This window comes from Gavia stellata, chromosome Z (genome assembly GCF_030936135.1).
Source record: "Gavia stellata isolate bGavSte3 chromosome Z, bGavSte3.hap2, whole genome shotgun sequence".
Lineage (NCBI taxonomy): Eukaryota > Metazoa > Chordata > Aves > Gaviiformes > Gaviidae > Gavia > Gavia stellata.
In genome coordinates, this window is record NC_082637.1 from 12,143,166 (window position 1) to 12,163,826 (window position 20,661).

Sequence of the window (20,661 nt, forward strand, 5' to 3'; positions counted from 1 at the left end):
AGGCTTGTTGCTGTGTCATATCCCTCCTTTAGCCCCAGGAATGACAGCAGAGATGTAGCCCATTGCTAGCGAGCTAAAAATAGCTGGTATGCCTGCAGTACAGGTGACTAGCGTGGGCAGCATCTCTCTCTCGCCTCTCACTGGTGGGGTGAGCCCATGGGCAGGCAGCTGTCCCCAGTGCAGCTGTGCCGCGGCCAGCTTGTGCCTGCTGTTTGGCCAGAGGGGTTTGTCAGTTTTTTGCCATTTGGCTTTGCACAGGGTGCAAAGCTGGGCAGTGCTGCTGGTGCCTTGCAGCAGGTTGTCACTGTGGTACAATCAGGGACTAGGCGTGGGTTGTTGACTGGGGAGTGGGCAGTGAGCATGTTGTGGGTGTTGGGGTGATGCTGAGTGTTGCTCGAGCTGCTCTGGGCAGTGTTTGTGGCGGTGCAGGCTGCACCTCAAGGCAGGTTACAGCCTCACCACTGGCTGTAGTACACGGTACGGAGGGGGTCAAGGTGTTGCCAACCATTTCAGGTGTTCAGTGCTGCCGGTGCTGGGCCAGAGTGGATGAAAGGCCCATCGAGATCTCACGTTTCCCCACTGAATATTTCACGAGAGCCCTGCGGGCAGCTTCTGGTGCTCCCGCTGCAGTGGCACCCTCGCTGACCCTCTCTGTCCCCACCCAGGACATGCTGATGCAGCTGGCAAAGGCGGTGGCCAGCGCCGCTGCCGCGCTGGTGCTCAAAGCCAAGAACGTGGCTCAGAAAACAGAGGACTCGGCGCTGCAGACGCAGGTGATCGCAGCTGCCACCCAGTGCGCCCTCTCCACCTCCCAGCTGGTGGCCTGCACCAAGGTAAGCAGCAAGGTTAACCCTTGCCTTGGCGTGGCTGCAAGCATCACCTGGCTGGTGGCAGCTCCACAGTGGGGTCGTAGATGTGCCAGGACCACACGTCCTCAGGCAGGACATTAGGGGTCTGGCACCAGAAGCGTGGGGTGCCTTGGGCTGGGATCCCTGCCACTGTGCCCAAACACTGAATATCCTCTTTGGAGGAGCAGAAGGTGGGAACAGCTGTCCCTGCACAGCTCCTACAAGGAGCCCACCACACTCACAGCCCAGCCTTTCTCCTCTCCTCCAGGTAGTGGCTCCCACAATCAGCTCCCCAGTCTGCCAGGAGCAGCTGATCGAGGCTGGCAAGTTGGTGGCCAAGTCAGCGGAGGGCTGTGTGGAGGCCTCCAAGGCGGCGACCGACGATGACCAGCTCCTGAAGCAGGTGGGAGTGGCAGCCACAGCTGTCACACAGGCCCTGAACGACTTGCTGCAGCACATCAAGCAGCACGCCTTGGGTGGGCAGCCCATTGGGCGCTACGACCAGGCCACCGACACCATCCTCAACGTCACTGAGAACATATTCAGCTCTATGGGCGATGCTGGTGAGAACAGCTGATGGCATCTGGGGCAGAGCATGGTGGATGGGGAGGTATTGGGAAGCCCATGGGACTTGCTAACAGGCCACCCTTCCTTTCTGTCCCAGGGGAGATGGTGCGGCAGGCTCGTATTCTGGCCCAGGCCACATCCGACCTCGTCAATGCCATCAAAGCCGATGCAGAGGGAGAGACAGACCTGGAAAACTCGCGAAAGCTGCTGAGCGCGGCCAAGATCCTGGCCGATGCCACTGCCAAGATGGTGGAGGCTGCGAAGGTCAGTGATGTCGGGGAGGATGGATGCTGGCTTTGTCCCCCAGCCCCATCCGACACCATTGGCTTGGTGCTGCAGAGGGGATGAGCAACCCTTGGGTGGGGGAGCAGTTCCCAGAGCAAGGTCCTGCACTGAGCTGAGGACCTGTGCAATGGAGTGGGGCTTCTCCTGGAGCTGTGGGTGACAGCAGAGGAGTTAGCTAATCTGCTGCTGAGCTCTCCCAGAGAGGTTTTGGGCATCTCCCTGGCACCACAGGTAGCCGGGCTGCCTGGGGGTGGTCCCCAGTGTCAGGCCAAAGCACAGCTGCTGCTTTAGGAGGACAAGGGACCCGGTGGTGCCTGCGAGGTGTGATGGGTTTCCTCTTTCTCCAGGGAGCCGCAGCTCACCCAGACAGCGAGGAGCAGCAGCAGCGGCTGCGCGAGGCAGCGGAGGGGCTCCGCATGGCAACCAATGCTGCAGCCCAAAACGCCATCAAGAAGAAGCTCGTGCACAAGCTGGAGGTGAGACACCGGGCAAGGAGGCTGCAGAGGGCAAGCATGCAGGGTCAGCAAGAGAGACCTGGCCAGGAGCTCCCGCATCCCTGCAGTTCCCAGAGGGATAAAGTCCTTTTCATGTGCAGTGTCTGTGCTGCATCCCGCAGAGACCTCCCCACTGCTCCCTTCCCTTCTTTCCCTTCCTTCCCTTCTTTCCCTTCCTTCCCTTCTTTCCCTTCCTTCCCTTCCTTCCCTTCCTTCCCTTCCTTCCCTTCCTTCCCTTCCTTCCCTTCCTTCCCTTCCTTCCCTTCTTTCCCTTCCTTCCCTTCTTTCCCTTCCCCCGTGTCACTTTGGGATGCGGAGCACCAAGGATGCTGGGGATGCTCCGGTGTCACAGGCAGAGGCATGGGAGGAGAAGTTTGGGGGAAGCTGGGCCGCAGTGTGTGGCAGGGGGGCTCAGGGTAGGGTGCCCTGCTGCCAGTGCTGACCCATGCCTCCCCCCACCAGCACGCAGCCAAGCAAGCAGCTGCCTCCGCCACCCAGACCATCGCCGCTGCACAGCACGCCGCCTCCTCCAACAAGAACCCTGCCGCGCAACAGCAGCTGGTGCAGAGCTGCAAGGTAAGGGCCTGGGCCTAATCCTGGCATCTCCTGTGCCACCTCTCCCCGTCCCTTCACCCATCAGCTGCACTGGGGTTCCATGATCAGCTGCAGCGGGTAGGCAGGACCTTGGGGTCCTCATGCAGCTCCCTCGGGAGCCGGTCTTTCGGTCACTGGTCCTGGATTAGGTCCGTCTCCTCCCAGCCAAGCCTCTCCAGTGACCTTCCTCTCTGGCAGGTGGTGGCAGAGCAGATCCCAATGCTGGTGCAGGGCGTACGAGGAAGCCAGTCCCAGCCAGACAGCCCCAGCGCCCAGCTGGCTCTCATTGCTGCCAGCCAGAACTTCCTGCAGGTACCTGCACTGCCTGGAGCCTCCCACACTGGCTCTGGCATTACAGCTTTCCTACTGTGCGTGGCCCTCCTAAGATACCAGGAAACCTGCTTTGCATGAGCAGCAGAGAGTTGCTGCATGTTTCTCCCCTTCTCACGGCTTTTTCTTTTGGCCTGGCAGCCTGGTGGGAAGATGGTAGCTGCAGCCAAGGCGACCGTCCCCACCATCACGGACCAAGCCTCTGCGATGCAACTCAGCCAGTGTGCCAAGAACTTGGCCGCGGCTCTGGCTGAGCTCCGCACGGCTGCCCAGAAGGTAAAAAGAGGCTGGGTCCTGTCCCACAGCAGGACCCCGGCTACGCAGAGAGCGGGGGACAGCGGGGATGGCCTGGTGGCAGGTCATGGTCTCTGCTGCAGCAGGGTTGGTTCAGCGGTTGCCTCGCTCAACCTTCCCTTCTCCCCCATCGCAGGCTCAGGAGGCATGCGGACCCCTGGAGATAGACTCTGCCCTGGGTTTGGTGCAGAGCCTGGAGAGGGACTTGCAGGAAGCCAAGGCAGCTGCCCGTGACGGCAAGCTCAAGCCTCTGCCAGGAGAGACGGTGAGGGCACGGGGAAGGGCAGCGCGGGGTGACATGGGATGGGCACTGGGGTGGGGGAGCCATGGGGGTGGAGGCTGGAGGTGCAGCCCACCAGCATGTCCCCACTTTCGCCTCCACAGATGGAGAAGTGTGCCCAGGACCTGGGGAACAGCACAAAAGCCGTCAGCTCTGCCATTGCTCACCTCCTGGGAGAGGTGGCCCAGGGCAATGAGAACTACACAGGTACTGGCCTCCATGCTGGGGCTGGGAGAGGGGAGGTGGCCGTGCCGGCAGCCACTGACCTTTCCATTCCCCTAGGGATCGCTGCCCGAGAGGTGGCCCAGGCCCTGCGCTCGCTCAGTCAGGCCGCGCGTGGTGTGGCAGCCAGCACCCCCGACCCACAGGCGCAGAGCGCCATGCTGGAATGTGCCAGCGACGTCATGGATAAAGCCAACAACCTCATCGAGGAGGCACGGAAAGCGGTGGCCAAGCCCGGTGACCCAGAGAGCCAGCAACGCCTGGCACAGGTAGGGGGAGCGGCAACCCCAGTGCCCCCCACCAGCCCGCAGGAAGGCCATGGGGCTGGCCAGGGGATGGTGAGCGCTCTTTATTTCTCCACAGGTGGCCAAGGCGGTGTCGCAGGCCCTGAGCCGCTGTGTCAACTGCCTGCCAGGGCAGCGGGATGTGGACGCTGCCATCCGCATGGTGGGAGAGGCCAGCAAGAGGCTGCTCGCCGATTCGGTGAGTTGAGCAGGGGTGGGAGGGGAAGGGGGAAGCCTTGTAGGGATGCAAGCCAGTCTGTCCACACTGGGTTCCTTTGTAGCATATCCCCAAGCATGTGCCAGACCTTCATCCTCCATCCTCCTCACTGCCTCTCCTTACCTGTCTCCCTGCCACCAGTTCCCTCCCAGCACCAAGAGCTTCCAGGAAGCGCAGAGCCAGCTGAACCAGGCAGCTGCGGGGCTAAACCAGTCCGCCAACGAGCTGGTGCAGGCATCGCGTGGCACCCCTCAAGACCTGGCCAAGTCCTCCGGCAAATTTGGGCAGGACTTCAATGAGTTTCTGCAGGCTGGAGTGGAGATGGCCAGCCAGTCCCCGGTGAGAGCAAACGCCCCTTGGGGGACCCTGGGTACACTGAGAGGTGTTTGGGGTGCCTGGGAAGGTGGCTGACCGCAGGCAGGGTGGCCGGGCAGCAGTGGTTAGGGTGGCTGTGGCCAATGCCACTGGTGAGATGGGGTCTGGGGCTGTGCAAAACCGCGGCAGCAGGGAGAAAGTGGCTTGGTTTTGTTCAGCAAGTGTTGCCACCGTATCCTTGCTGTTGTTGGACGAGTTAGATTAAGGGAACCAGCTCAGCTTGAAAACCAGCAGAGAAGACCCAGGGTGGGCCTGGAGCTTGGAAACATGGTGTAGGTAACTCTCCTTGGCTCCTTGCAGAATAAGGAAGACCAGGCGCAGGTGGTGTCGAACTTAAAGAGCATCTCCATGTCCTCCAGCAAGCTGCTGCTTGCTGCAAAGGCGCTCTCCGCTGACCCTGCAGCCCCCAACCTCAAGAATCAGCTGGCAGCAGCGGCACGGTAGGAGGAACCGCTCCCCGTGAGCTGCTTGCTGTAGCAGTGGGCCCGCGTGGCAGTGCTGACGTTGATCCATGGGTCTTTTTCTCCCCTGTCCCCGCCAGGGCCGTGACTGACAGCATTAACCAGCTGATCACCATGTGCACCCAGCAGGCGCCGGGCCAGAAGGAGTGCGACAATGCCCTGCGGGAGCTGGAGGTGAGAAGCCGCATCTTGATGAGGCAGTGGAGGGGCTGAGATGGCTGGGTGCTGAGGTGGTGGCAGGGGGGAGCTGTGCCCCACTGCGAGGGGCAGGAGGGAGCAAAGAGGAGGTGCAAGTGGAGGGTGCAGACCCTTCCCCTGGATGTGACACCTCTGTCCCTGCAGACGGTGAAGGAGCTGTTGGAGAACCCCACCCAGACCGTCAATGACATGTCCTACTTCAACTGCCTTGACAGTGTCATGGAGAACTCCAAGGTGAGCCCTGAGCTGGGAGTGGAGTTTTGAGAAAGGACGGGGAGGGTTTGGGAAGGATGTAGGGGCAAAGGGAGAGGTGGTTCCTCCCCCGTTGATAAAGCACAGTGAGCTCTGAGCCTGGGAGCACTGTGGGAGCGGGAGGTGGTCTCCATAACCAGTGCGTGATGTGTCCTGCAGGTGCTGGGAGAGTCCATGGCTGGCATCTCCCAGAATGCCAAGAATAGCAAACTGCCCGAGTTTGGTGACTCCATCAGTGCCGCTTCCAAAGCTCTCTGCGGGCTGACGGAGGCAGCTGCCCAGGTGAGACATTCAGTGCCAGCCCTGAGCATTACCTGTGGTGCATAGTTGCCACATGCACCCTTCCCCTGCCCCTCCAAGCCTGGCCCTGTGGGACGGTGCTGCCACCCTCCTCTGCAACCCATGCCTGCTCTGAGCCTCCCCACCGCATGCAAGCTCTCTCTCACCACCTCTCTCGTGCTTCTAGGCTGCCTACCTTGTGGGGGTCTCGGACCCCAACAGCCAGGCTGGACAGCAGGGCTTGGTAGACCCCACTCAGTTTGCCAGAGCTAACCAAGCCATCCAGATGGCCTGCCAGAACTTGGTGGACCCTGCCTGCACCCAGTCCCAGGTGAGTGTGAGGTGGGGCATCATTATGTGCATTTTCTTGCATGAAAGGGAGTGTGAGGCTAGTTGGAAGAGCTGCATTGCAAGAGTTGGCCAAGATTATGGCTAGTGTCTCATCAGGTCCCATCAGCTGTACTGGGAACCAGCTAGCAGCTTTGGTGCAATGGTGACAGTCCAGCTGGGGGGCTGTATGAGCATGCAGGACCTTGGCGATCCTTCTTGGATCCCAAGAGGGACTGCTGTGGTCCCCATGTGGGGCTGGCGGGAAGGAAGAGCTGTGGGGATGGGGAGTCATGGTGGATCCTGCCTTACCCTACTTTTCCCCACAGGTGCTGTCAGCAGCCACCATCGTAGCGAAGCACACCTCAGCGCTGTGCAACACATGCCGCCTGGCCTCCTCCCGCACCACCAACCCTGTGGCCAAGCGCCAGTTCGTCCAGTCAGCCAAGGAGGTGGCCAACAGCACGGCCAACCTGGTGAAGACCATCAAGGTGCAGTCTCCCTGCTGGGGCACCGTGCTGGGGATGGGATTTGGGGCATGGTGGGGGTTGGGTAACTGCTCTGATCTCTCTGCATCAGGCCCTGGATGGCGAGTTCAACGAGGAGAACCGGGAGCGGTGCCGTGCCGCCACCGCCCCTCTCATAGAGGCTGTGGATAACCTGACGGCCTTCGCCTCCAACCCAGAGTTTGCCACTGTTCCTGCCCAGATCAGCCCAGAGGTGGGATGCCACAGGGGCAGGGAGGATGTGGCCTGGTTGTGACAGGGGCTGCTGTAGGGTGGGGAGGAGCTGTGCCTCCCCCTGAGCTTGGGATGGAGTCCTAGGGCAGGGCTGGTGCCTTGGAGGAGTGTGATGGGGAGGTGGCAGCAAGCCTTGGGCTTCTAGTGGCTGCTCCGGGGTGAGGGTCGCAGGGGAGAGAGTGACTTCCCATGCACAGTCCCTCGCCTCACCAGCCCGTCATCTCACTGTGCAGGGGCGCAGAGCCATGGAGCCCATCGTCTCTTCGGCCAAGACCATGCTGGAGAGCTCTGCCGGCCTCATCCAGACCGCCCGCTCTCTGGCTGTCAACCCTAAGGACCCGCCACAGTGGTCGGTGCTGGCTGGCCACTCTCGCACCGTCTCAGACTCCATCAAGAAGCTGATCACCAACATGAGGTGAGGAGAGTCCTGCTTGCTTGACTGTGGCCCTGTCCCTGTTGGCAGGTACCACTGCTCTGAGTGAGCATCCCTGGGGATGTTTTGGCTCATCATCTCCTTGGCGGCTGCCGTTGGAGGGGAAGCAAGGGATAGGACGGAAGATGCTGTCCCTCTTGTCCTGTGGGCGAGCTGCTCCTCCAGCCCTGGCATGGGTTGATGGGAACGCATGCCAGCGTGCCTGGGCTCTATGGCGCTGGGTTGCCCCAAAGCCCAGGAGAGGGATCCTGCCCCTCCCCAACACCAGCCAAGGCTGGGGGCGAAGGGGTGGCGTAGCGCCTGCCAGTGCTGAGCTGATCCGTCTGTCACACAGGGACAAAGCTCCGGGACAGCGGGAGTGTGATGAGGCCATTGAGGTCCTGAACAGATGCATGCGGGAGGTTGACCAGGCCTCCCTCGCTGCCATCAGCCAGCAGCTGGCCCCCCGAGAAGATATCTCACAGGAGGTGGGTTGGGGACATGCTGCTGCAAACTTAACAGGGGCGGGCGTCCTTCACCCCAGCTCCCAGCGGCACGCGGTGACCCCAGCCTCACGCAATGCCCTCTGTTTGCAACAGGCTTTGCACAACCAGATGATCACGGCTGTCCAGGAGATCAGCAACCTGATTGAGCCTGTGGCCAGTGCGGCACGGGCCGAGGCCTCGCAGCTGGGGCACAAGGTAACACAGGGATGGGGAGCTGCTGAGGTGCTCAGTGCGCGTGGAGGACCTCATGGCAGGAGGAAAGGCACAAGGCAGCCGGGGCTGGAAGCTGCTGGTGCTGACACTGCTCTTCCCTAGGTATCCCAGATGGCTCAGTACTTTGAGCCACTCATCATGGCGGCTATCGGTGCTGCCTCCAAAACGCCCAACCACCAGCAGCAGATGAACCTCCTGGACCAGACCAAAACGCTGGCCGAGTCTGCCTTGCAGATGCTGTACACGGCCAAGGAGGCTGGTGGGAACCCCAAGGTGAGCAGGAGGGGCACATGTCAGTGGTGTGCTCCCCTTCACGTGTGGGTGCTGTGTGGTGCACATGCATGTGCCAGACACGGAAACCCGGGGTAAGTGTGCAGCATCCCTGTCGGGAGGGGAGCCACTGCCCACCTTCCTCACTCTGGCTCATCCTTGCAGCAAGCTGCCCACACTCAGGAGGCTCTGGAGGAGGCTGTGCAGATGATGAAGGAAGCAGTGGAGGACCTGACCACCACCCTGAATGAGGCAGCCAGCGCTGCAGGTGTTGTGGGGGGCATGGTGGACTCCATCACCCAGGCCATCAACCAGGTGAGGGGAGCGTGGAGAGGATCTGGCCAGGGCTGGGGGTGGGAGAGAGAAAGAGTCAGGGTCAAACCCTACAAGGTCTTTGGGCTGGAGTTGGAGCCAGAGTCTCCTGATGGTCTCTTGCAGCTGGACGAGGGGCCGATGGGTGAGCCAGAGGGAACCTTTGTGGACTACCAGACCACGATGGTGAAGACAGCAAAGGCCATCGCAGTGACTGTGCAGGAGATGGTGGGTGCAAGCAAGCCTGTCACTGCAGAAAGCACTGCCTGCCAAGTGGGCAGGTGACCGCCCTCCCTGCTTGCCTGTCCCCCCCAACTCCTGCTCTTTTTCCATTGTCAGGTCACCAAATCCACCACCAACCCAGACGAGCTGGGCATACTGGCCAACCAGCTCACCAACGACTACGGGCAGCTGGCGCAAGAAGCCAAGCCAGCTGCACTCACCGCCGAGAATGAGGAGGTGCGAGCATGGTGGGGGAGTGCTGGAGCGTGCCATGGGGCAGAGCAGGGTCTGCTGGGGTGTGAAAGCAGAGGACAGGAACACTCGAACCTCCTGTCAGAGCTGGGGGCAGGCAGCATTCACACCTCCCCTGCAACACAGTGTGGAAACGTGGAGCAAAGCTGTGTTTCCTTTTCCCCCTCTTCTGAGTGGGAAGATTGGGAGAGAGGAGCTGGATGGGGGTGGCTAGCATTTCCCAGTGTGTATCACGGATGTGGCTCTCTCACCCACACATTCCTTTCCAGATTGGCTCCCACATCAAGCGCCGGGTGCAGGAACTGGGTCACGGCTGTGCCGCCCTGGTCACCAAGGCTGGAGCCCTGCAGTGCAGCCCCAGTGATGCCTACACCAAGAAGGAGCTGATAGAGAGTGCACGCAAGGTTTCCGAGAAGGTCAGCGGCTCAGGGGGAGGGCTGATGGCGTGGTGAGGTGGGAGGGATGCTGGATTGAGCCATGTGCTCTTGTAGCCGCCACGCTAGGTTCTGCCCTGGTCCTGTTGGGCTCTGCTGGCTCTCTCAGCCACGCTCGCCCTGCCCAGCTGGTGGGATAGAGGATGGATCCCCCACTCCAGGATCTGTAACAGTAACTGGTGCTGTGAAGGGCGCGCGAGATGTCCATGTGCTGCCTGCTGACGTGCCAATGATGGTCTGCCAGGGTAGACTGATCTGTACACTGGTGGCAGCCCAGGGCTCTCCAAATAAGCTCTTGCAGTGGTGGGTGTAGCATTTGCTGTGTTTCCAACCAAGCCTGCAGGTCATGCTGGGTGGTTGATCTCCCCTTCATCTTTTGCTGGTGTGGTGGAAAGCATCCTGTCCATCAGTCAATGTAAAGAACATACTTCTGAATAACACATGAAAACATGGCTAAAAGGCAGTGATAGAGCAGCGGGGCTTGTAAGCAAGAGAACAAAAGAAAAAAACTTGTTCATAGTGCCTGGCACATGCCTGCATGCTCAGGGTCTCCTGCAGCTCCTTCCTTTCCAAGATTGCTTTGCATCAGGAAACTTGATGTCCTATGAGTGTTTGCCCAAGTACAGAAATCGCGTTTAGCAGCTGAAGAAGGAATGAGCTGTGATGTTCTGATGCCCATCATGCAAACCTTACTCATTTGGAAACTAGCAGAGTTCAATATCTCCTGGACCCCCAAACATGATAGATACAGGGTAAAAATAAATAAATAGAAGCTAAGAAGGGTGTCTAGACCACGCGATTCCCAATTCCTCTCCTTGGTGTGAAGTGGCTCCATCCTGGGAGGTGTTGGAGGATGTGTGCGGTGGGGATTGCCTGAACCTGCTCTGCTCCCCAGTCACTGTACTCGTATCCTGCAGGTGTCTCATGTGCTAGCAGCCCTGCAGGCTGGGAACCGCGGGACACAAGCCTGCATCACAGCAGCCAGCGCCGTCTCTGGCATCATTGCTGACCTTGACACCACCATCATGTTTGCCACGGCAGGAACCCTCAACCGGGAGAACTCGGAGACCTTCGCTGACCACAGGTACCAGGGCACCTTGTCCAGCCTCTGCTCAGCCAGAGACAGCGGGGTCAGACTGTGTCCCATGGTCTCCTGTCTTTCCGAACTGTGGACCGGCTCCAAGGAGAGCTGCGATTTCAAGTCGCACTGACTGTTTCTCCTTCAGTGTGTACATACAGAAGGCAGGGTCCACAGTCTCTCTACACCCCAAGGGCCATGTGAGGTGTTGAAGGCTGTGTCGTCTCTGACTCCCTTCTTCTCCCCAGGGAGGGCATCTTGAAGACAGCCAAGGCGCTGGTGGAGGACACCAAGGTGCTGGTGCAGAACGCCACGGCCAGCCAGGAGAAGCTAGCCCAGGCTGCCCAGTCCTCAGTGTCCACCATCACTCGCCTGGCAGAAGTGGTGAAATTGGGTGCCGCCAGCCTGGGATCTGAAGACCCAGAGACTCAGGTGGGTTGGTAGGTGTGGTAGGAGGCTGCTCATAGCTTATTTGAAGGGGCTGAGGGTTGGAGGTGGTGTGTGTGCTGGACTCTGCGGGTCATGGAGAGGTCTGGTTGGGCTTTGGCTTGTGCTGGCTGCGCTGTGTGCTGTATATGTGTATACTGCGTGTCCTGGGGTGCCCAGATTTCCCATTGCTGGGCCACACCAGCCCCAGCCCAAGTGTGACTGTAGCCAAGGTGTTGTCCCGGTCTTGTCTCCCCAGGTAGTCCTGATCAATGCTGTGAAGGATGTGGCCAAGGCACTTGGGGACCTGATTGGTGCCACCAAGGCAGCTGCTGGGAAAGCTGGGGATGATCCTGCTGTCTACCAACTGAAGAACTCTGCCAAGGTCTGAGTTGGGCATGATGGGAAGGAGGGGACAGGGCAGGGCAGGCTGGAGAAAGAGCAGAGGGGCATCTCTGCTTGTCTGGGGGCAGGAGGACAACTGGGGGGCAGTCAGAGCAAGGTAGGGGAGGAGGGGTCACATAAAAGGTGGGGCACAACATGCAGAGGAGGCATTGGTGGGAGAATGAGATGAGATGGTGTGAGTGGAGTATGCGGACAGGGCCGTTTTGGACCAAACCACGAGGGAGGGACAGGTGCCAGCAGCAGCCCAGAGCTTGTGTGGGGCTTCACCCAGCTTTCTTCTCCCTTCCACAGGTGATGGTGACGAACGTCACTTCCTTGCTGAAGACAGTGAAGGCCGTCGAGGACGAGGCCACAAAGGGGACGCGGGCACTGGAGGCCACAATAGAGCACATACGCCAAGAGCTGGCAGTGAGTACAGCCGCAGAGCTGCGGCTGCCATCCCACTCGCTGGCTGACCTGTGCCTCACCGCCGCCTCTCGCCTTGCAGGTCTTCTCCTCCCCCGTGCCTCCTGCCAAGGTCTCCACCCCGGAGGACTTCATCCGTATGACGAAAGGCATCACGATGGCCACGGCCAAAGCGGTGGCTGCTGGCAACTCGTGTCGGCAGGAGGATGTCATCGCCACAGCCAACCTGAGCCGCCGTGCCATTGCAGATATGCTGCGTGCCTGCAAGGTGGGGCGGGCAGGGGACATGGTTCTAGCACAGGTTTGTGGGTGGCTGTAGGTGCCAGCAGGGATGGTGCTGGATTTGAATTGGGGTTTCCCTGTCTCTGGGTTTCAGGAAGCTGCCTACCACCCGGAGGTGAGCGGGGATGTGCGGCAGCGGGCACTGCGCTTCGGCAAGGAGTGTGCCGATGGCTACCTGGAGCTGCTGGAGCACGTGCTGGTGGTGAGTGTCCCCGCCCCGGTTCCCAGGGTGGGCAGGGGCTGCCCATGGATGCCAGGGTGCTCCCCAAATCCCCAAGGTCCTCTGGGCTCTGCACCTCCTCCTGCTGAGGTCTTTGCACGGCCCCCTTCACTTCCTGTGGCGGCACAACATGTGCCTGAGCCCCTGCCATGGAAGCAGATGTCAGAGAGATGGAACAGGCTCTGAAGAAAGGTATTTAGCTAACAACAGATGGAGATTAACTGGCCATAAACAGATGGAGGCTGGAAATTCAACAACACAGGAGCAGAATCCTGAAGTAGTTTCCAGTAAAAGTCGCGGGAGTAAGACTTCAGGCAGTGAGAAAACAGAGCTTGTTAAGCTCACAGCAGAGTGGGAGACGGGCAGTGCCCACGATAGCAGATGTGATGACTACAAGCACCAGCTGCATCCTTTTTGATCCGGTCTTCCTCTATCTGAGTCCTCCCAAGGACTTCAGCTGACTGCTTTAATTAGCTGTCCTACAAGATGAGTGTAGTTTACAAAAAGCAAATTAAGACAACAGAGCGGGAGAAAGGATCCAATGAGGTCCTTCCAGCGGTTTGCATTCTTGGCAAGATTACAGGGGTGGAATCAAGGACTCGGGGGGGGGGGGGGATGCGCAGACCCAGCCCGCAGAGCTGTGTGAGCCCTCGAACCAGGATCAGGACAAAGACTGAGGGCGAGTCAGCTCTGTGGCAAGGTTTCACTAAACTGGTTAGAAAGGCTTGGTGAGAGTCTGCCATTCAGGTTCACCACATACAAGGCGGTGGAGCTCAGACTGTGGTTTCCTGCAGGGAAAGCGCCTTTAGGCAGAGGGTAACCAGCACTGGCAGCACAAAGTGGGCAGGAACCAATGGCTAGAAATTGAAGCTGGGCAGAGGAGAAGTCAAAGGTTGATTTTATCTGAAGGAGGTAACCACTGGGGTACAGTTCCAAGGGGAGCAGTGAGTTTCCCATCCTCTGCATCTAGATCAAATGTCTGTCTGGAAGATGCTTTAGCCACACGTAAGTCATGGCAGCCGAGGCTGGAGTGCTGAGGAGAAATTCTTTGGCTGACCTGTTTTTAACAGATGATTGAGCTAATGACTTAGTGTGGCAGTGCCCGAGGTCAGCCTACTTGCAGGAACATGCTATTCTGCTGTATTTTGGGTGTAACTGTCCAGCTGCCGTGCGACGTCTCTTGAATATCATACTTTGGTACATCCCATGAAATGTGCACTGGAGGTGCATCTTAGTAAGCTCATTGCCTCCAGCGTGCCTTCAGCTCCAGACAGAGACCATTTAGCAGTTTTAAAACACGTTATCAGAGCAGATGGCAGACTTAATAATGGGGCATTTAGTCTGGATGCGCATATGAGGGCAAACTAGCCATCACTTTGTGCCATCAGCCTGGGGACTCCGAGCCACATGCAGCCCCGGTGACTTTGCTGGGATAGCCCCATGACTTTTCTGGGATAGCCCCATGCGAGTCTAGGATACAGCCACAACCCGCCCCCCAGCCTCTGCTGCACTCTGGTTTGGAAAGGCAGGAACGAAGCTCATGGATCCTATTTATCAGAGGGCAGCAGGTTCCTGGAAAGCCACGAGCAGGAAGGCTGTAGGGGAATGGGAGGGGAGATGGTGGATGCGATGCTGACTCGCTCCCCTGCAACAGAAGTCCATTGCTGTACACTGAGTCCCCATGGGAACCCATGCCTTGCACGGGGTGTGAACAAGCGTGGTTAGGGTTTGAGAAAGAGGGTTATTTGACTCGGGATGGAAAACATGGCTCCCAGCAGAGGAGTGGGAAAGCCTGCATATTTCACTGGGGAGGGGAAGGAATTTGAACCTCCATGGGGACTTGGTATTTGGTAATGATAGGTCTCTCCCTTCAAAAGCAGAGAGATCTGGTGGCTGAAAACTGCAGTCAAGCAATTCAGGGTGGGGAGAAATAGGTGTCAAGCGGGGCGAGGAGGAGAGCAGCTCCGTGGCTGCTCTGGCTGTTGGTGGCTCCTCCGGCCGTGGGAGCCTGATCCAGGAGCCCCAGCTCCCCTGGCCCTGTGAGGCTGTAGTATGAGCTAATGATGGCAGCATGGCTCCCCACCTGGGACTTCTGATCCTTCATTCCCCCCTCTCCTCTTGGCTGCCCTTCACCCCCACTGGAGAGCACCCACCTTCCCCTGCCCTCCCCGTGCCCCCATCTCCAGCGCCTGCGTGTCCCGGCTGGGGCATTCACTGCTTTCTTCTCTCTCTTCTCCTTCCCTCCCTCCCTGTCAGCCGGTGAGTAAGGCGACATTGGGGTGCCTGCTGGTGTCTAACCTCAGCATGAGCCTTGCTCATGGCGTGTCTGCGTGCCCAGCCCAGTGCTGGGGTGGCACTCGCATGTGTTTACAGGGACCCCGGGGTCCATGTGTGTGTGTGTGTTCTCACACCCGCTCTAGCTGATGGGCAGCTGCCGTCTGTGCAGTGCTAGTTGGGCCAGCGGTGAGCTCTGCTGGTGTGTACAGACCCTGTGTGTGTGCACACCTATGTGCTGTGGTGTGTGCATGTCTCCCTCCCCACCCTCATGAAGGACCTTCATGGCTCTGCCTGCCACCTTGTCCCAGCAGGGCCAGCCCTCCTGGGCTGGGACGTGGCCCCGGGGTTTCCCCCTTTGCCCAGCTTGTGTTTGCAGACAAGTCTCAAAAATGGGGATGGCGATGGGGAAGTGCTTCTGGAGCTTGAAATGCTTTTGGGTGGGGAGGAAGAAATCCTGGAGGGGATAGCTGCTGAGTGCAGGAAGGCTTGCCCTGAGGGTCTTGTGTCTGCGAGATGTCACAGAAGCTGTGGATGCAGAAGGGCTAAGGGGAAGCTCATCCCATCCTCGGGCGGGAGGATACCAGCCAGGGTCACTCGAGAAAGCGTCGCAGACAACACCTGATGTGTACACCTGTGGGGGAGCTGGGGAATCCCACCCTCCTTCCGTGGGAGCACACCCTGAACAGACCTATGAGGTCCTCCTTTTCCAGGTGCTTACATCTGCTCCTTCCCTGCAGATCCTGCAGAAGCCAACTCACGAGCTGAAGCAGCAGCTGGCAGGCTACTCCAAGCGTGTGGCCAGCTCTGTCACCGAGCTCATCCAGGCAGCTGAGGCCATGAAAGGTAGGGAAAGGTCCTGCTCAAAGGGGGAGGACCGAGGGCTGGGATTAGGGTGGAGGGCTCAGCAGCTGATGGAAGAGGTAGGGCGAGTCAGAAATGAGCCTGCACACACGTTTAACCTGCCTTGCATCCTGGTTTTTCTAGGGACAGAGTGGGTTGATCCAGAAGACCCCACCGTCATTGCTGAGAATGAGCTGCTGGGGGCAGCGGCTGCCATTGAGGCTGCAGCCAAGAAGCTGGAGCAGCTGAAGCCGAGGGCCAAGCCCAAGGTAGTGGTGCTGAGCCCTGGCTGACCCCTGTGCTCAGCTTCGGGCGGGTTAGGGCTCTCCTGTCTGTGTTCCAGCCAGGTGTGAAGGGTCACGTGAGGAAAGCCCCGTCCAACAGCCGGTCCCTCTTCCTGTGCTCCCACTGCCTCCCATGTCCCCAGCTGGACCTTTCTCAGGCAGTCCATACCCTCCTGTGCCCCACAGCCCTTAATCCAACTCTATATGTGCCTCCTCAGTCCCCCAACATCATCCTGCTTTGCCCCATCTGTCCCAGCACCCCTGCATGGGACTCACACTCCACTTTAACCTGCAGCAAGCAGATGAGAGCCTGAACTTTGAGGAGCAGATCCTGGAAGCTGCCAAATCCATTGCTGCAGCCACGAGTGCCCTGGTGAAGGCAGCCTCAGCAGCCCAGCGAGAATTAGTGGCCCAAGGAAAGGTAAGGCTGGAAGAGGGAAAGAAATAAGAAAACGTAGGTCTGTGGTGGGTTCTCCCTTCTCCTGGTGCTGCTTGCAGCCCTCATGCCCCGTGGCAAAAGATGCACGGGGCGGTGAGCCTCACTCCTCTCCTTTGTCGCAGGTGGGTGCCATCCCCGCCAATGCAGTGGATGATGGACAGTGGTCCCAGGGACTCATTTCAGCTGTGAGTATCAAGGTCATGCTCAGGGGGTGGGGGGGACCCTCTTGGCTCCTGCTGCAAAGATGAGGATGCTCTGCCCGTGTGCTTCTCCTCAATGGAAGAAGCAGCCATGCTTCTTGCTCTCTCACCAGCTGAGACATGGTGTGGAAGCTGGTTGTCCCCATCCCATGCCCTGTGACCTCCCTGGGGCTAGTCTGGGCATAGCGTCCCCAGGGGAGACTCAAGAATCCCCCTGAGAGCCTCTCTTTCTGCAGGCACGCATGGTGGCTGCTGCCACCAACAACCTGTGTGAAGCCGCCAATGCAGCCGTGCAGGGCCACGCCAGCGAGGAGAAGCTCATCTCGTCAGCCAAGCAGGTGGCTGCCTCCACTGCACAGCTGTTGGTGGCCTGTAAGGTGAAGGCTGACCACGACTCAGAGGCCATGAAGCGGCTCCAGGTGAGTCCCAGGCTGTGCTTCCAGCCCCAGCTGCCTCCTCCCAGCGACTCCAGGAGGAGTGGGTGGGAGTGGGGTGAGGGCCCTGGGGAGGGCTCACGCTCCCTGCCTGCATGCTATCAGCGGGAAGCTTATTGGGGCACAGGCTCCAGGTCGCTTGGACTTCACTGCTAGCTGCGTGCCAGGCATATGAGTGGTGCTGGGCTGCTGAGCCCAGCAGCGTTCTGAGCTGATGAACTGGCACAGGAATGCCTGAAATGTGTGCACTGCATCCCTGGCATTCGAGAGGTTAATGTTTGGGGAGCATATTTGTAGCACCCTTAATCCTCAGAGGCAGTAGCACACAAGAGGCTAATGCCCATGCGTTGTGGGGTTAACACGGGGTCCCAGCGCTGGTCTTTCGGGGTGAAGGGGAGGGTTGGTGGGGCTGCCCCCCAGTCCCTGCCCTGCTGCTCAGATGGGAGCCAGAGCCTGGCTGGGAGCAGCAGCGCCTGAAATGGTCATGAGTGGCTGGCAAGGCAGCAAGCCATGTAAAGGAATCCCTGCCTGCAGCTCCCAACATGCCTGGCTGCCTCTCCTGCCAGCCAGCCTGGGGCAGGGGTTCTTTCACACACCCCCAGACAACAGTCGTGCCCTGGGGCTGGGACTTAGGCTGCTGCTTCCCCGCTGCAGGCTGCCGGCAATGCGGTAAAGAGAGCGTCGGACAATCTGGTGAAGGCAGCGCAGAAGGCAGCTGCCTTCCAGGACCACGATGAGACGGTGGTGGTGAAGGAGAAGATGGTCGGGGGAATTGCACAGGTGAGGAGCAGGACCGCTCTGATGGGACAGGGGCAGCTCCAGCTGCCACCACAACCTATGTGTGCCTGTCTCAGGAGCATGTCCTACCACCCACTGGAATGGGGCATATCTCCAGAGAGCCTCACAAAAATGCTGCGGGTGCACGCATCCTACCCAGTGCCATTTAAACACTGTGGCTTCGCCCTCGTCCTGCCACACGTAGCAGTGGGCAGAGCCGGTGATGGTGCACACTCCCAGGAGTTCAACACCCTGGCTTCTCCTTGGTGCACTACCCGCACCATCCCAGTGTCTGTGACACATGTGAAGGGCAGAGCATTGGTTAAGGGGTGAGAACTGCCTGGTGTGGGGTGCCACAGGTCCCAGCGCTGCCTCCTAGCCACAGACTTGCAGCTGAGAATGGGGCACCTGGGGCTGAGCCCCGGGAGCTGTGCTGCTCCCCGTTATCTCTGGAGGACCATTGTCCCACTGCAGGGACAACAGTCCTCGTGCCTGGGGCCACACCAGCCCAGCCCAGGGGGACTGTAGCTGTGATGGGGGGGAAGCAGCAGCTGGAGAGCCTGGCTCTGGGCTCAGCATTGCTGCAGCCAAAGCTCCAGCCTTCCCTGTCAGAGGGCAGCCATGACCCCAGGGCTCTCTCCTGGCAGATCATTGCCGCCCAGGAGGAGATGCTGCGCAAGGAGCGGGAGCTGGAGGAGGCACGGAAGAAGCTGGCCATGATCCGCCAGCAGCAGTACAAGTTCCTGCCCTCGGAGCTGCGGGACGAGGAGCAGAACTGAGCCCCGTGCCCTCCCGCCGCTCACCGCACAGACTGCAGCCCTCCTGCTCCTATTTAAGACAACCTGCCTCGAGCGAAGGGCTGCCTGGGTTAGACCAGAGCTCTGCCTGCACCCAGAGCATCAGGACTAACCCAGCTGCCACTCCAAGCCGGCGCCGCACCAGCAACTCCACTTCGCCGCCCAGCCCACCTTCCCACGTGCACCCAGGGCATGGCCAGAGCGCCGGAGGGACCCGGCTGGGGTGGAAGTCAGGGCTGTACCGGCTCAGAGCTCACCCGCTAACTCCGGGGTGCGGGGCCGGACAGCTCTTTACTAAAGGGGATTTTTTTTCATGTGCCTTTGTCGTTCCCACTTGTGTTCCTTTCTTCTCTCTCCTCTGCGTGGGAGGGGGAAAGGCGGGCAGCTTGTCCTCTCCTGTGCGATGGGGTGCAGGGAGCAGCATGGTCACTTGCTGAGCTCTCGCACAGAGACGCCTTTCACCTCCAATGCCTTATTGCTGGCTGAATCTTCCTCCTCCTTCTCTTCCTCCACAGCTTCCCTGGGAGGCACTGAGCCCCCCCCCCATGAGCATCTTCTTCAGCCTGGGCCCCTCTGGGGAGCAGCAGGGCTGGAAGCCACAGTGCCTCTGCTCAGGATGGGGGGGATGCAATGGGTTCACCCCTGGAGCTGCTCTTTGCCTTCCCGCTGGGCTTCCCCCACCCTGTGGCCCCAGCCAGTTCTGCCCTCCTCCTCCTTCCCAAGTGCCTGCATCGTTTTCCAAGATCTGCAGTATTTTTGTAACTTTTCCATTTCTCTAGTATTGAGCCTGCAGCTTTCAAAGTTCATTTATTCCCCCTCCAGCTTGTGCCTTGCCCACTAACACCCAGCACTCGCCAGGGTCCCACAGCCCAGCATCCCACCCCTCCTTGGCTCCGGGACCCTCTCCCGTCCCTCTCCCTTTGCACTTGCTGAGGCTTCTCTCACTATTTTGATACTTCAAGCATCCCTTATTAAACATTGAAGGAAACCAGCTCCCCCCGAGGCTCCGGGGTGGGGTGGGGGATGCCAATGTCTCCTTGGAAAGACACGTTCATCAATAAAATCTGGTTTTCCTCCTTTCTTGTCGCCCGGGTATCAATGGCACCCCCCAGGAGAAAGGGAGGGGGTTGGGCAGGGGGGCCATGGGCACCTGCCCTCCCGGCAGCGGCAGGGGGGAGTGTAGCACGGGTGCTTATACAGCATGGAAAATATTTGAGGCACGTCCAGCCCCAGGCACCCAGCAGGCTGGACCCCCGCTGCCAGCCATGTGCCGGCCCTCGCAGGTGCTGCCGGGGGGCCACTGCCGCGGGAGGGGGCCCTGGGGATTTTGTTGCTGGAGGATTTGGGCTTGAGGGGTGGGAAGGGGGCAGCTGGGCTCCTGGCCCCATTCCTGCTGCCAACCAAAAATATCCTTGGGTAGGGTGCTACAGGGGTGCAGGTGGGGGACCGCCCGGTCACTGGTGGCCCACCGGTGGGGAAACGGCAGCGCTTGGCGTGCTGTGGGTCTGGGAATGTGGCCGGAGCCCTCCCGGCTGCCGGCGCTGAGCTCACGCCCCGAAATAGCCCCCCAGGGCCGACCTGGGGGGGGAGCAGCTGCCCCAAGCGTTTCCCCACCTGTTCCCACCCCGTCACTCAGCAGGGGTTTGGGGGGCCCAAGCAGTGGCAGGGAGGGCAGGGATGCTGTGAGGTGGAGCAGGGACGCGGGTGCGCTGGCACGTGTCCCCTGCCTCCAGGACCCATCCCCTGCAGTGTGAGCTACAAGCATCACGAGTGGCGAGGGCAACATCCCGCAGCATCCCGGCCAGCGACCCCCTGTACCCTTGTGGGCATATCACCAGGGGTGCGGAGGACCTGTCCCCCCTGGGACCTTCACCCCGGGCTGGGCTCCAGGGTGGATTTGTGGCTCTCGCAGGCATCCCAGTCCTCCCAGCTGTCCCCTGACAATCTGTGCTGGCCTGACCTGGCATCAGGCTCTCACCCAGGTACCGGCTGGGCATGGGCCCCTCTGAGTGCCCAGCAAGGACAGTGAGCGGGCACAGTGTGGCAGCAGCCCCGGCCTCATCCCGGCATCCTGGGGCCAAGGGAGCTCCAGCACCCCCGGCACAGGGCTGCTGTGTCCTCCGGACTGG

General features: G+C 59.9%; 1 protein-coding gene across 1 annotated transcript in view; it reads left to right on the forward strand.

The window, feature by feature from the left end:
* TLN1 (talin 1) overlaps positions 1 to 19,611 on the forward strand; it is a 30,420-nt gene extending 10,809 nt beyond the window's left edge. Inside the window, exons 17-56 of the mRNA XM_059834323.1 lie at positions 666 to 833; positions 1,117 to 1,411; positions 1,513 to 1,679; positions 2,048 to 2,176; positions 2,657 to 2,770; positions 2,987 to 3,100; positions 3,260 to 3,394; positions 3,549 to 3,677; positions 3,797 to 3,899; positions 3,975 to 4,183; positions 4,278 to 4,397; positions 4,557 to 4,754; positions 5,091 to 5,230; positions 5,332 to 5,425; positions 5,594 to 5,683; positions 5,861 to 5,983; positions 6,168 to 6,311; positions 6,637 to 6,798; positions 6,887 to 7,027; positions 7,281 to 7,462; positions 7,815 to 7,947; positions 8,059 to 8,160; positions 8,281 to 8,451; positions 8,614 to 8,763; positions 8,887 to 8,988; positions 9,100 to 9,219; positions 9,504 to 9,650; positions 10,586 to 10,752; positions 10,995 to 11,178; positions 11,432 to 11,557; positions 11,869 to 11,985; positions 12,065 to 12,250; positions 12,359 to 12,466; positions 15,499 to 15,604; positions 15,746 to 15,870; positions 16,181 to 16,306; positions 16,447 to 16,509; positions 16,761 to 16,943; positions 17,613 to 17,738; positions 18,383 to 19,611. Coding sequence (XP_059690306.1) covers positions 666 to 833; positions 1,117 to 1,411; positions 1,513 to 1,679; positions 2,048 to 2,176; positions 2,657 to 2,770; positions 2,987 to 3,100; positions 3,260 to 3,394; positions 3,549 to 3,677; positions 3,797 to 3,899; positions 3,975 to 4,183; positions 4,278 to 4,397; positions 4,557 to 4,754; positions 5,091 to 5,230; positions 5,332 to 5,425; positions 5,594 to 5,683; positions 5,861 to 5,983; positions 6,168 to 6,311; positions 6,637 to 6,798; positions 6,887 to 7,027; positions 7,281 to 7,462; positions 7,815 to 7,947; positions 8,059 to 8,160; positions 8,281 to 8,451; positions 8,614 to 8,763; positions 8,887 to 8,988; positions 9,100 to 9,219; positions 9,504 to 9,650; positions 10,586 to 10,752; positions 10,995 to 11,178; positions 11,432 to 11,557; positions 11,869 to 11,985; positions 12,065 to 12,250; positions 12,359 to 12,466; positions 15,499 to 15,604; positions 15,746 to 15,870; positions 16,181 to 16,306; positions 16,447 to 16,509; positions 16,761 to 16,943; positions 17,613 to 17,738; positions 18,383 to 18,514 — 5,631 coding nt within the window. The 3' untranslated portion in view covers positions 18,515 to 19,611. The remainder of the gene's footprint in view (positions 1 to 665; positions 834 to 1,116; positions 1,412 to 1,512; positions 1,680 to 2,047; positions 2,177 to 2,656; positions 2,771 to 2,986; positions 3,101 to 3,259; positions 3,395 to 3,548; positions 3,678 to 3,796; positions 3,900 to 3,974; positions 4,184 to 4,277; positions 4,398 to 4,556; positions 4,755 to 5,090; positions 5,231 to 5,331; positions 5,426 to 5,593; positions 5,684 to 5,860; positions 5,984 to 6,167; positions 6,312 to 6,636; positions 6,799 to 6,886; positions 7,028 to 7,280; positions 7,463 to 7,814; positions 7,948 to 8,058; positions 8,161 to 8,280; positions 8,452 to 8,613; positions 8,764 to 8,886; positions 8,989 to 9,099; positions 9,220 to 9,503; positions 9,651 to 10,585; positions 10,753 to 10,994; positions 11,179 to 11,431; positions 11,558 to 11,868; positions 11,986 to 12,064; positions 12,251 to 12,358; positions 12,467 to 15,498; positions 15,605 to 15,745; positions 15,871 to 16,180; positions 16,307 to 16,446; positions 16,510 to 16,760; positions 16,944 to 17,612; positions 17,739 to 18,382) is intronic.
* The last annotated feature ends 1,050 nt before the right edge of the window (positions 19,612 to 20,661 follow it).